At 35.8% G+C, this 14,910-nt stretch overlaps 1 protein-coding gene across 3 annotated transcripts; it reads right to left on the reverse strand.

The window, feature by feature from the left end:
- Window positions 1–7,647: 7,647 nt before the first annotated feature.
- On the reverse strand, window positions 7,648–13,051 carry LOC131036613 (protein IQ-domain 26). Of its 3 annotated transcripts, none has more exons than XM_057968538.2 (8): window positions 12,399–13,051; window positions 11,809–11,962; window positions 11,227–11,535; window positions 10,551–10,778; window positions 9,786–9,899; window positions 8,826–9,605; window positions 8,120–8,140; window positions 7,648–8,022 (listed from the first exon to the last, which is right to left on the reverse strand). In XM_057968538.2, the coding sequence occupies exons 2-8, from the start codon at window positions 11,917–11,919 to the stop codon at window positions 7,999–8,001; spliced, it is 1,587 nt and encodes a 528-aa protein (XP_057824521.1). In that variant the 5' UTR covers window positions 11,920–11,962; window positions 12,399–13,051; the 3' UTR covers window positions 7,648–7,998. The 3 variants fall into 3 exon arrangements, with proteins under 3 accessions (XP_057824521.1, XP_057824519.1, XP_057824520.1); XM_057968536.2 differs by having other exon boundaries at window positions 11,809–11,974; window positions 12,399–13,050; XM_057968537.2 differs by lacking the exon at window positions 12,399–13,051 and adding an exon at window positions 12,169–12,321 and having other exon boundaries at window positions 11,809–11,974.
- Between the last annotated feature and the right edge of the window lie 1,859 nt (window positions 13,052–14,910).

Here is a 14,910-nt window from a genome sequence, read left to right on the forward strand (position 1 = left end):
CCCACACACCTATGTCTGACAAATTTTCAATGAATCTTTAGGAGGGTATCGAAACTACATTATGATACCAAAAATATATCTTTCATTTGCATTTGACATTTCGAGGACAGTATCGCCCAAAGCACCCTTGTCCCATAGTTTCAGGCTTAGATTCCAAACATAAGTTTCACTTTGCTCCTTGATTGCATATGTGTGTTTATGTCTGCATATCACATATGAAACTACTTGTTTATATTAATTTATGACAATTTTACACTGCTAGCCTTAGATCTAGCATTCAATTTACATCTTTCCATAACTCATTTTCACCTCAAACGAAGGAAACCTGAAATCCACCTTGCAATCAATCATTTCCAATTAGATTTGTGATTGGACAAAGTGGACTCGCCCCTTTCTTCAATGTAATGTATGGGAAATAGGCCTAGTTCCTTGTTTACATGTATAAACTTGTGAACACTGATTTCCCTACTTACAATCGGCCTAATTTATGAAATACCTTAGCAACCCTATATAAGAGCATCTTTCCTAACTCATTTTCATCCTACATCATTGAGCATTATGGAGATCATATCCTAGAAAAATTATTATGAGAAATTTTTTTCAGATCACAGCATTATGGAGTAGCAAGTTGCAACAATCTTCATCCTAGTGTGTCCTCATGATTGCATCTTTTAAGCCTTGTCATGTTATGTTATTGCATCAACATTTGCGGGTCTTATTTAAAGAGCGTTACATCATCATCATCAACAACAACAACAACATCAAGCTTGAGGTATAATATTGTGGATCCAACATTTCTCTTTAGAGTTTTCCTTTCTATCTATTTTTATTAGAGGATTATTCCAATTCAAGGTTTAATTGAGGCAAACCCCTATCAACCCAACACTATTTTTCCTCTATTGTGTGTGCAGGTTTCATATTTAGTAGAGAAGGAATAAAAATCTAGTAAGTGCAGACTAAGACAAATGGAGCCAGATTTTGAAGAAGTAGAAAACCCTAGATAGTGGCAATCATTGAACAATGTCTGACACTTTTTCGATGAAATTTAAGAAGAATATTTTGAGTGAGATCCTAATTTTGAATCTAATATCCAAATTTGACATCCCGAGTACTAGGTCACCTAGCCCCATAGCATGACACTGTGGGATCAAATTGCACACACGGGTTCCTTTTTATACCCATATCTAGATCTATACTAAGACTCTGCATATATAATCTAAAATTCACCATTTACGCAAATTATTGTCAATTTTGCAACATTAGCCTTCGTTATCACATCCTCATCAAATTTAAATCATTAAGCACAAAAAATAATCAAACCATTAGTGCCCAACTCTTACCCAATAAGTTTGAAGTTGGGTCTATTGACTATTCTTCAATATATTGATGCAGTGAATGAGTTTGATTCCTAGTTTACATAATTAGACTAGTGGGTCCCATTTACTCACATTACACATACATATGCACATATACACTCATATATATATGCATGTATGTATACATACACATATGTACATATGTATAAACATACATATATACATACATATATAGATATACACATACATATCTATACATACATACATACATGCATGCATACATGCGTACACACAATGTTGTTTTGAGATTTATAATCATATCATAGTTATATCTTTATCTTCATATTATTATTTATGTCCGACTTTCAAATTGTATACAAGACCATACAATTTCATTATATAAAAAAGGCTATACATAGTTTTGAACTACATATATACCCTCACATAAATACATACATGAAACTATATTAGGAGTCCTTAGTACATCAAATTTAAAACTTCTAGTTATTTTTAATGGTTTAGTGTTTAACCACAATGATTCTTTTGATCATAAGTATGTTTTAAAAGTGGTTTTTGGTTCACACACACACAGATACATATACATATACATATACATATACTTATACATCTACATCTACATCTACATCTACATATACATATGCATATGCATATGCATATGCATCTGCATATGCATATACATATACATTGTAGTTTGGACATACACATATGTATAAACGAACATATATACATACATGTATACATATATACATACATATCTATACATACATGCATACATGCGTACACACAATGTTGTTTTGAGATTTATAATCATATCATAGTTATATCTTTATCTTCATATTATTATTTATGTCGAACTTTCAAATTGTATACAACACCATACAATTTCATTATATAAAAAAGGTTATACATAGTTTTGAACTACATATACACCCTCACATAAATATATACATGAAACTATATTAGTCGTCCTTAGTACATCAAATTTAAAACTTCTAGTTATTTTTAATGGTTTAGTGTTTAACCACGATGATTCTTTTGATCATAAGTATGTTTTAAAAGTGGTTTTTGGTTCACACACACAGATACATATACATATGCATGCATGCATATGCATATGCATATGCATATACATATACATTGTAGTTTGGAGATTTATAATCACATCACAGTTAAAAAAATTTCTCCTTCATATTAAAATTCATGTTTGGCTTTCAAACTATATACAATACCATAAAATTTTGTTATATATAATGTAACATCGTTAATTGTATTCTTATACAATTTCGCCTTCACCTAGCCCTCACCTTGCCATTTCAGCCTTCAGTGCTCAATGCTTGCTTTGATGCTACTCACCTTGAAATCTGCATTTTCAACTCGTGATCCAATCTTTGTCCATTTTAAGTCCCGATTGACAGGACTAGGTTTCCCTCAGTGCTCTGGTTTTGAGCCAAATCAGGGCGCTTTGATTGCCCTAATCCTCCTAATTAGGGCCCAAAATAGGACCTCATAACGATCACTTCATATGGGCCAAAAATTTGGCTTCATGTTGGCTTGCTCCAAAAATTCTAAAACTTAATGCATGGTTAAACATGAAAGGAAACCTACCCCCCTCATTTGGTGGTGCAGGAGCACCTAACCCAAACATACACCAGGAGGTTAAATATCATTGCATGAATCATTTCACTCATATTTGAGTTTATATGGTCATTTTAATGTATTTTGAGTCATTTTGTGAAGCATTGTAAGACATTTGCTCAAGATGTGTATTTGAGTCCTAATATGGTCTAGGAGGTCACATTGTGAAAATATGCCCATGGAAGGGTAAATAGGATGAAAAAGTTTGTTTTGAGTCCACCTAAATGTATTTCAAGTGCACAAGCAAAGATTAGGGGTCATATTTATCAAAATGTCAAAATTGTCAATTGTGTCAAAAAAGTTGTCAAGCACAATTTGCATTATAAAGTTGCAAACCAAGAATGTAACTGGTCTTGGGTAGTTATAACTACAATATGGATGTGTGGAGGTTATAAAAACCATCATTTAGTCGAATCCAATGGGTGTGTGTAAGATTGGAGGAAGGAAATGAATAACATTTAAAGTTTTTACACACTCCACATTGTTTTCTGGGTATAACAGTTTGATCATTCACGTTTTTCTTTATGAATAATCATTTGTATCCATTGGAAATGTATTGGATGTGATAATGGCATGAGTTAAATTTGTTTTCCCTTTTGTTTCATTCAATTTCAATCAGTTTGAAGCAAGTCGTGCAAGATTTGGTGAAAACTGCCAAAAAACCCTCCAAATTGAGGTTTGTGGAGAGTTTCACTAAAATCTTTTGATTGCACCATTGGAAATTGTTGTAAATTTGGTGTTTGATATAGGGTTGAATTATCTTTCAAATGAATTCAGTTTCAATGTGATTGGTTAAGTATTTCATGGGATATTTGATGCCCTAGGTGGGCTGGGAATGCAAATTTCTTGTTTTTTCTGTAACAGTCAAAATGGTCTCAGTGCAGAAACCAAAACTCATAATTCCACCGTTGGATTGTTCTAAATTTTGGATATGGTTTTAGAAACCTAGTGGTATATAGCCTCACCGAAGCGATCTTCCAAATATTCTTAGGTTTGAAAGTTACTAATAATTGAGTACGGGTATATCAAACTGTCATTAACTGGGACAACATATTGCATTGTTTTGGTCTTGATTAATGTTCAAAGGGTTATAAAATGATATGATGGATTTGATATTAGATTGGTTGGTTGATATTAATATTGTTTTGGATTGTAGAATTATTATTATGATTAGATTATGTCTCTAATACAAGTGAAGATGTTGTGTTGAGATTGGAACTCCATGTTGATTTGGGGTTCTTGAAGGGTTTTTCATGATGCTTTGCATCAAATTGGTATCAGAGCCCAACAAAAGATCTGGGCTAAGAAAGGTGTTTATGTTGTGTTTGGTTGCAGGTGTTGGATCCACCTAACTACAGAGGAACGGGTTGAGGAGAGAACCTGGTTGTAGTTGCCAAAAGACTAGGGAAAGAGGAAAAAGAGACTCCTAGGTGAGGCAAAGGAAGTGTGAGTTTGTGTGGATGCCTGAGGAACACCTTGAGTTGCAGCCATTGGATACTCCATGGATGTGAGTATTTGAGACGATGATTACCTTTTTGAAGTTGGTAGCAGCAACATGAGGATAATGAGAGAATGATGAAAGGAAGAGGCAGAGTTAAAGATGAAGACAAAGACAAAGTTTCAGTCCAAGACACAAAAGTTTCTTGCAGGTTGTTTCCAAGGGACTTGGAAAGCTTTCAAGGTCGGTAGTATGGTGTAGGAGCACCTAACCCAAACATACACCAGGAGGTTAAATATCATTGCATGAATCATTTCACTCATATTTGAATTTATATGGCCATTATAATGTATTTTGAGTCATTTTGTGAAGCATTGTAAGACATTTGCTCAAGATGTGTATTTGAGTCCTAATATGGTCTAGGAGGTCACATTGTGAAAATATGCCCATGGAAGGGTAAATAGGATGAAAAAGTTTTTTTTGAGTCCACCTAAATGTATTTCAAGTGCACAAGCAAAGATTAGGGGTCATATTTATCAAAATGTCAAAATTGTCAATTGTGTCAAAAAAGTTGTCAAGCACAAATTGCATTATAAAGTTGCAAACCAAGAGTGTAATTAGTTTTGGGTAGTTGTAACTGCCATATGGATGTGTGGAGGTTATAAAAACCATCATTTGGTCGAGTCCAATGGGTGTGTGTAAGATTGGAGGAAGGAAATGAATAACATTTAAAAATTTTACACACTCCACATTGTTTTCTGGGTATAGCAGTCTGATCATTCACGTTTTTCTTTATGAATAATCATTTGTATCCATTGGAAATGTATTGGATATGATAATGGCATGAGTTAAATTTGTTTTCCCTTTTGTTTCATTCAATTTCAATCAGTTTGAAGCAAGTTGTGCAAGATTTGGTGAAAACTGTAAAAAAACCCTCCAAATTGGGGTTTGTGGAGAGTTTCACTAAAATCTTTTGATTGCACAATTAGAAATTGTTGTAAATTTGGTGTTTGATATAGGGTTGAATTATCTTTCAAATGAATTCAGTTTCAATGTGATTGGTTAAGTATTTCATGGGATATTTGATGCCCTAGGCGGACTGGGAATGCAAATTTCTTGTTTTTTCTGTAACAGTCAAAATGATCTTGGTGCAGAGACCAAAACTCATAATTCCAACATTGGATTGTTCTAAATTTTGGATATGGTTTTAGAAACCTAGTAGTATACAACCTCCCCGAAGCGATCTTCCAAATATGCTCAGGTTTGAAAGTTACTAATAACTAAGTATGGGTATATCAAACTGTCATTAACTGGGACAACATAATGCATTGTTTTGGTCTTGATCAATGTTCAAAGGGTTATAAAATGATATGATGGATTTGATATTGGATTGGTTGGTTGATATTAATATTGCTTTGGACTGTAGAATAATTATTATGATCAGATTATGTCTCTAATACAAGTGAAGATGTTGTGTTGAGATTGGAACTCCATGTTGTTTTGGGGTTCTTGAAGGGTTTTTCATGATGCTCTGCATCATTTGGTAACTAGAAAATCATAAGTGAGCTCTCAATTACAAAGTCAATTCAAGCCTAAATAAGCAAGCAATCAAGTATTCATCAAGCATTGAAAAAAAAATCAAGTTCAAGCATTCGTGATCAACACTCTATGAAGACATTCTACATGATTCCCTAAACCCTTGCATGAAGATTGAAGCAAGCTTCATCAAAGTATTGAGTTCAATTTCAAACATTTTCAGATCAAATCTAATGTTTCCCTCAAAAGAAAAACAATCTACTTCAATTCCATTTCAATTTCAAGGTTAATTCCTAAACCGAGGTTTGACTTAAGGCAAATCTCATCAACAAAACCTATTTCCTTCTTTTCGTGCGCAAGGTAATTCATCTTGCACGCTAAATCGAATTATACAGAGGCTAAGCATAACCATTTTTAAGTAGTTGTGGCAAGACGAGAGTATTATAATGTTCTAGAGGAAGTAGAGGCACACTTTTTACTGTGGGTGGATATGGAAGGTGTGGAACTACTGTAGTGGTCGGGTGGAATGGTATGTCAAAGCTGCCTCTTAGATCGCCAATTTGTCCTTTTTTTAAAGAAATTTGCAAAACTTTGCCCCAAACTGCCTACTTAGATGACCAGAAATGATGCTGCTACGACAGAAATATTAGGATTCCTAATCTCCTTTTCTCATACATTTTGCGTTTTATCCTAACTCTACAATTTGGGAGAGTAAGTAAAAATATACTGTTGATATTAAATATTATTCTGAATTGCTACAGTAATGGATGCCCAACTTTTTATACAATGGATAGAGCCTTTATCTGTAATCTCATGTGGGCAATTTCGTTAGAACATAATTGACACCATAAGTGCATCACTACTCACTACGATGTTTGTTTCCATGTATGAGTTTCACATGTTAATTTTAACCCTTGCTTCTGTGAGGGTGATTTCCTATTGTAATCTAGGTTTTGGTGTGTGTTTGCTGTTGTTACTTTTCAGAAATTTGTCCTTTGGTGACCAGGGCAGCTCTCTGACAGGTAAGTTACCCCTGTACAGTCAACATAGATACTTGATACAAAGTTGCCCTAAATTTTTATAAATAAAATTTGTATCTTTTCAGATCGTTTTACTACTGAGATACTGATAATTCCTATTATTTAAATTTATTAATCTGTTTTACTCAGACCCTAAAAAGAATTCAGTGTAGATATTATTTTATAGCAATACAGCAATAGATGTCCCAACTTTTTCGAGGAATTGTGGAAGAGAGCTCTTATCTGTAATTCTGCGTGGTTACCATTTTTGGTATTATTAAGCTCATTATGACAATAATCACCACGTAAAGAATTAAAAATACACCCAATTTAAATTTGGAACTGACACTGATTGACGTGCAAAATACCCAATCAATATACAAAAAGGCAGAGACATTGAAGGCTGTTTTAGAAACCTATTCAGAGAGCTTAAATACATCAATAACAAGAATAATAATGGTACAAATTATCATAAATAGGAATCCAAGAGAATGTAACATTCAAGCTATTATGAAACATTACAAGAAATTAGGGGATGTAGAATCAATTTGCTTATTTAGTCTCCCATCGGATCCTATTTATCAATTAATGTTAGGTTCTTGGTAGTAACATTTTTTTTCAAAAATCTATTCAGTGACATTAAATACAACAATAACAAGAGTAATACTAGTACAGATTATCATACACAGGAACCCAAGAGATAACATAACATTCAAGCTATTGCCACACATTACTAGAATACTGGGTAATGTAGAATCAGTTCGCTTATCAAGTATGTCATCAGATCCCATTTATCAATTAATGTTAGACTCTTGGTGGTACAGAAATTTCAGTGAAAACTAAGCATAAAACCAGTTATGGCTAGAGGAAATTGTTTGATGAAAGTATCTTATTTGGACTTTTCACAACGCACAACATATCTAGAAATGACAGATCACATCATGACAGAGCTTGCTTCCCAAGGGCAGTGCACAAACATTTCCTGTTTGTCTTGCGGAGTGCAAATGTTGTTTTTGAGACATCAATTCATCTATCAGCGCCGCTTGCCTGGAGAAGGCTGTATACAACACATGGAAGTCAATATTGGTTTACTGAAAACATGAAGACAATTTTCTTTAGTTCCTATTATTCTTACTACTATGAGAAATACTCACCCTTTTCTGGTGCTCTCCATTCTCCAGCATTAGGAAAACAGCAAGAAAAACTCAAAGTCAGCCCCATAACATTAACAATACATGTTAAAACTCAGGTAAAAAAATGTTATTCAAACTTAGATATTTGTAAAAGAAAAATTCAGAAAAAGGACTTCGAAGCATACAATAATGGATAGTATAAATTAAAATTGAGGGGTTGGAGATCAGATCGTGGAGGTGAGATTTGCTCCCAGTACAGGGACTTTAAAGAGCATTATAGGTGGAGTTTGAAGGGCCTAGAGGAAGGAGCTTGGAGGACCCATCAAAGAGCAAAAATATTTGTAAATATCACCTCCAAATTATCAAACCCAGGTTTATATGGTTCTGTGCTAGTTATTCATGAATGATAATTTGAGTGGACAAATTTCATCATAGGGATATACTATGCTATAGTAAACAGTTCAAATAGAAAATATGTTGGTATGTCTCAACAGTCCTGCAAATCTAGCAATGTTGCCAATCAGCAGCAAAACCAACTATGATAATGAAAGTGAGATAATAACAGAACAGAGGCAAATGATATGTTTGTTCACCGATTGGAAATCATACTGGTGGCTAGTATTTGTAGAAATCTCAGGGTTTGTAATTGTTTAGGCTACATACATCCTCTTTTTGAAAAATTAAATCTTTGCTTTCAGATTTTTTAAGAATTCAGAGATCAACATACCTCAATCATCATCAAGCCTCTTCTGTAATCTCCATTGTTTACAGAAACTGTATCACATTCACTATCTTTCAGAGACATTGTTGATCTATCTAGCATCATGGATCCTGAAAAAAGATACCCCTTGCAGGTTGCCCCAACGTGAGAGGAAGACCTTTGCATCCGTGCCCCCAAAATGTTGAGCCTATTTTCTGCAGACTTTGGCAAAGATGTTCTTTTCTTTGTCATCAATGCGAATTTCTCGGAAGACTCTGGTCTTTGCTTGGGAGCACTATGGGAACGAACTTTAGCTTTTGAGGACTCGGTATTAGCCATGTAGTTTGGAAAGGCAGAATACTCTTGAAAGAAGCTCTCGACATATTCAGATTTGGTTGGAGTAAATGGACCTCTTCTAACTTCAGCTTTTGAGGCTGCTGAGAAGTACTGTGGACTACTCTCTGCCGTGGAAAATGTGGTATCTTCACAATACCCATATTGTGCACTCAAGGTTCTTGGACTGAAATCCTGCAAAGCTGATGCAGTCACACACTCTGACTGGCTAGGAGAAACAAGTATGGGAGAAGCAAGTTGTCCTTCAGTCTGAGGAGGGGAGTAGGTAGGCTTGGCAGATTGAATAGTTGAATGATATCGAGGGTAATGAGTTGAAAATGTAGTACAAGGCATGTTTTCCTCCATTGATTCAGATTCTGAGATTGAATTCTTCTTCCTGCTGGAACTTGGTTTTGGCCTGCAGGTATCCACCTCAACAATCTTTGCACTTTCATCCAATCTTCTTTCCATCTCCTGCCCATCCAACACAATCAAACAAGCATTCTTCCATGAACAAATGAAAGTAAAAAACTAAGAGATGTTTTCCTGGTTCCTGTTTCTTCAGAATTGGCATAGCAGAAGAAGGCAGTGGAAGGAGTTTCCACCAATTTATAGTGAACACTAAATGAAGCACAGTGATGGCCAAATGCTTACCATCTGTGAGAATGCATAAGCTAATGCTCTCTCGCGTTTCACAGCAGCAGCCTGTCTGCTCTGTACCTTGGCTTCATGCTGCAGCATGCTGTAAGTGTTGCCATTCCATCCATCCTGTCCTCCAAAGAAACATTCCAATAATTTTAACAAGTTGAAAGCAAAAGGCTGGAGGAATCAAACCCAAAATTGGCTACACTGTGAGAAGCCCATAGCAGGGAATTCACCACTCTTTCCTCTAGTAACAAACGCTTAGAGACTTGTGTCCTTTGTGGGTAAACCTTGTCTTGTGATTATAAGCCAATTACAGAATGAACGTAGGGAAATGAAAAATAATAATAATCCTTGTGATGACTTTGGTATTAAAAATTAAAAAATACTCCTGCATAACAAGAATCCCACAAAAACAAATACTAAATAAACCAAAAAAATATTTTGTTGAGGTTCGACTGTTGAATTCCCTCAAGGCTCAAATCGTAACCCATGCCGAAGCTCACATTTCAGTGCAGAAAAATTCTGCAGCTAGGAATATGCACAGGTCTGTAGAAGCCAGGAAATCTCAGTAATCCTCGGCTTGCATCTAATTACAAGAAGAACCGCCCACCCCTGCAAACAGTAAAAGCCCAGCAATCTCACCTTTGCCTACACAGGAAGGGGGTCGGCTCTATCCAATCCGTACAGGGAAGCATCAGATAATTATTTTGAGCTTCAAATTTGAATCTACCATTAAAACTCAGTGTGCCCATTGTTAGAAAATAATTTACTTACACTAGATCTCTGTTGGTGGGACTCTTGTTGGCGCCTTTGAAGCAACTGCCTCTGAACTGCCTGCCCTTCTTCAGACATTCTGACTCGACGGGCGCGGACCACGGCTTGAACTCTAACTAGTGCTTGCATGCTGCGCAGTGTTTCAGCTGCTTGCTTTCGCACAATGTGGCCTCGAACCAATGCCTGCAACTTTACCAAGCTTTTAAGGGCACACAGAGCTCTTCTTGCCTGCAACAAAGGCAGATCCATCCTATATGGTCAAACAAAATACCTTATATTTTTAGAATGCTAAACTGACCTAGTCCAGGTAATAAGTCTATTCAAATCCAATGTACAGCCAATCTATATTTCACTGATAGAAATTCATGCAGTAAGCTACTAAGCATCACAAAGATAATTGATGCTTATCAGAGCCTCAGTCTTTTAGGATATCGCTACCAGACCAAACTATGACAGATTTTATGCTTAAAAAATATGACCTTTATAAGCAGGGGCAATAGCAGGGGTGCTAGCTTTGTCTACAAGAATTTTCGACTAGGTGACAAATAGAGACTGAAATAATTAAAAATTCATGAGGAAAAAAATTTCAAAGCACGATATTAGGAATAGATCCCTGAGAGTTGACAATGTGTGAAAATGAAGTTTCCTCAGAAGAATCAAGAGATCGTCTACCAACCAAATATCCTCGGAATGAAGTCTGAATCTTTGTAGCGGCCCATTGCTCTCTGGCAGCAATTCCATAGCTAGGGTTGCATCCAGTACTTGTTAATCTGACAACAGCCGCAGCTGCTTGGGCAGCTGCAACAGCTGCATCAGCAGCAGCAGCTGTAGCGGCAGCAACTGCAATAGCATGCTTGCTCTGCTCACTCTCAGTCTCTAAAAGATATGAGGGCCTGGGTTCCACAATTGATATTGCTGGCTCTGCAGTCTGGTCTTTTACCGACCTTCTGAAGCTCCACCTGCGTTTTTCCTTGGGAGCCTTCTTCTGCAACATACAAAAAATATCAGCACAGATTTCAAATCTCTATCTTTTTAACTGTAACTACATGAGAATAAGGGCATATTAATTCATCCCAGATCTTACGTAAACCAAAGGCTATTACCAGGGCATGTTCGTACTTTTGAATTAAAGCAATCTCCGAGGATAGAATTGTACCAAAGATTTGGTTTCATTTATTCTAAAACAGACACATAAGACAGATTATCCCAGCAACCTTAGGCTGTGTAAAAGAATTTTCTGAGGAAAAAATTGGCTTACATTTTCATCCACAAAAGTCTCTTTGAAGGCAGGAGGAGGAGGAGCAACATTTTGCTTAGATTCTTTCTTCGCTCCCAATAAACTTCTAAGCCATTTACTAGCCCTCCCCATTGCTTATAACAGGGCGGAATCAGTTCAGCCTACCCATGAGCGCCTGCACAGATAACTAAACAATTCAAAATACATTAATTCTCTGAGAGATCAATAAGGTTCCTTTTAAACACTCAATTTTATGAAGCTGTGGTAGTGGATGTTGATGTTTCAAAAATAAAATGGAAATTACACCAATCCTAGAATTCTCAAGCAATAGACTAGGCCTTATAGATAAACCCCCACATTCTGTGAAACTCGAGTAATTACATTTTGTAAGGAGATGTGAAAGAGAGACATGGGCATGGCAGGGGTAAAACTTTAATGCATGTTATCCACAAGGATATCAAAGACCAAAAGACAATTATCCTTCCAAATGAAGTTCTAGTTATCATGCTCTTCTCCTTATTCTTCTTTTCTGTATTAAAGACTTGACAACTTGAAAAATACTACTGGAACAGCTAAAATAAGCTTTTCCTCACCAAAAATGCTCATCCTACCTGGCCAAATATACATCTTAACAACACTAGCTCTCCAACTTGAAGAAAAAATAGACACGTAAGCCCAACTGTCCTGTTCCTCTCTAAGAACCCCTGAGCTTGGAGCCAGTCCAAAGAATCACAAGCTACGAGAAGCAAAAGCTGTTAAAAAGATGAATTTTTCTGTTGCATTTACTGAAGAAAACCGCCATTTCCAGGCCTAGATCTGAGTCCAGTAGGCCTTGACGGCCCAAATCAGCATTAATGTCAGATGGGACTGTGGATTATGTGCTGGATTTACGTCACAGTCCAATGAATTCTGTCAAATCCTCATCCCAATCCGATAGTCAAGTCCATGCTCTCTGAGTCAATTTACCAGAGAATTAGTAGAGTTACACTATTGATTGAATTGGGTACTTGAATTTTGCAGAGATTGAAGTGGCCCTGTATAGTTTTCTGAGCAAACTCAACACCAGTCTTTTCCCATCAAGAGAAGTTGGACAAAGGCATGTGGAGCAGTGATTGCACGCAGGTAAGTGTGCAGTGTCGTCCTCAGGCTGAGGACAAAATACAAAGAATAAGCCAGGATGTGCTGGCAAATCGTCATGTTTTATTCCACGGGACAAGCTCACCAAATTGCGGGTACATTCTGAGAGCAAACTTCATTGACATTCACGGCACTTTGTGTGAACTTACGTGGGAGTCCGGCCTCAATATTATTTATTGGTTTGGAAGTTACGTGAGCTTTTACGTCGTAATTATGTCATTTAACATTTTCCACGTCGGTTGCTTTACAATTTGGGTTGATGAAAGAAACGTATCAGAGAATCAAATCTACAACTGCAAATTTGTGTTAACAGCAACTTAGTATTTGATAATTATAATTTAGTCAAATATGGTCAAATGTATAAGTGTTGGCATCAACATGGACATCTCATGCCTTACGTGTCGGTTATTGTTTTATTTGTTTTAATGCCTTTTTTTAAGTGTTAGGATATCTCAACATCTGTCACACCACATGCTCGCCAATTTTTCCTTAATGCGTCAACTCAAAACTCTCTACCGACACGAGTCAAGAAACATTAAATAACTATCTACTTTAAAAAACATGATAATATTATTAACTAGCAATCCAACTGTTAATGGGTTCGGTGGATAGTGATATGCATAATTGAGCCTAATTTTATTTTCTAGTGTGTAAGCAGATAGATTGATAGGTTTCACTCGATGCCATGGTAAAATGAGTTTTTACATGGAAGATAATTCTTCTATGAGCACGAGGGAGGAGTTTCTTTTGATATTAGTGGTATTCATTTCGTCAAATTCATTCGGAGTACAATCCCGACTTCATCCTTTATGATGTCGGAGCCTTGCACTCAACAAGACTTGATCTCTTATGGGCTTATTTAGAGCCTTTCAACTTCACTAGTAGACCAAGGGTCCATTGATTCAAGGCATCTTTAAGTTCTTCTCGATGTCAATTTTTTTATTACAAAGTTTTATGATAGTTATGATTCAATAATTGAATTGACAAATTTTGAATTTTTGTTGTTTTGTCATTTTTAATTTTTAATTATTTTTAAGAGGTTTACTTCTCTTTGAGTAGTCAATTTTGCGGGAAAGTTGAAAACTAACGTGTCTAACTCTTAGTTGTTGTATGAGGAGACAAGACAAAACAGATTTTGATGGGGGCATAAATAGTTAGAAGTGCTTATAGAGAAATTAATGTTTCAATGGTGTTTTAAAGATTTTAAAGCGAGCTTTTGATGCAATGGATTGTTTGTATACAATATTCTCAATGAGTATAGGATCAATAGTAGAGAATAAAGAAGAAGAAAAAAATTCAAGTTGGTAGGCTTGGGAATGTTGCATTGTGTACCAAGAAACACGTGATTTTAATATGTCTTCCTTTTAAATGAGAATATGGTTTATATTTTTAGTTTGCTCCTCCAACCAATTTAATTACTTTGAATGTTAAATTATAATTATGCCGAGAGGCATCTACAATGACATCAAAATGTCCATAAACAAAAATCTATTTTTGAAACAATTTGGCATGCAAATGATAGGTAAATGCATGAAACATGTCATGTTTCATCTTGAACCCTTGCCACTTGTCTCCAACTAGATTCACAACTCTTTTGCATGCAGAACTTTAATGGATTTGTATTCTTGGTGTTTAGTATTTTAGAAAAACATTTATTTAACAGATGACTCTCTTCTATTATAAGATATCTCTCGACATATTTTACATATAGTTTTTAAATATAAGTATACTAGTTCTTTTTTCAATTAGTTTTTTTTATATATCTTTTTTGATAGGGGAAACTTCAGTTTTTAGCTTGATTCGACCCCATAGAGACCACTTATAGAGGATCTCTTCCCACAAGGCCTTTTTTGTGGGGCCACCATTCCCCACACTTCACTTATTGAAATCTGCGAGCTCAATGACCCAGCAAAGGAATAAGGCCTGCAAGCTCAATGATCCAATGGGGATTTGAACCTTGGTGGTTACCTCACCAACGGAGTGTTT

This window comes from Cryptomeria japonica, chromosome 1, assembly GCF_030272615.1.
Source record: "Cryptomeria japonica chromosome 1, Sugi_1.0, whole genome shotgun sequence".
In the NCBI taxonomy this organism is placed as follows: Eukaryota; Viridiplantae; Streptophyta; class Pinopsida; order Cupressales; family Cupressaceae; genus Cryptomeria; species Cryptomeria japonica.

Coding starts and splice junctions, on each gene's coding strand:
- LOC131036613 (XM_057968538.2), bottom strand. CDS start 11,919: ATGGGGAGGGCTAGTAAATGGCTTAGAAGTTTATTGGGAGCGAAGAAA. Junction 10,779..11,226: donor CTTCATTCCGAGGATATTTG/GTTGGTAGACGA, acceptor CCTTTGTTGCAG/GCAAGAAGAGCTCTGTGTGC. Junction 8,141..8,825: donor GAGGCTTGATGATGATTGAG/GTATGTTGATCT, acceptor CTAATGCTGGAG/AATGGAGAGCACCAGAAAAG.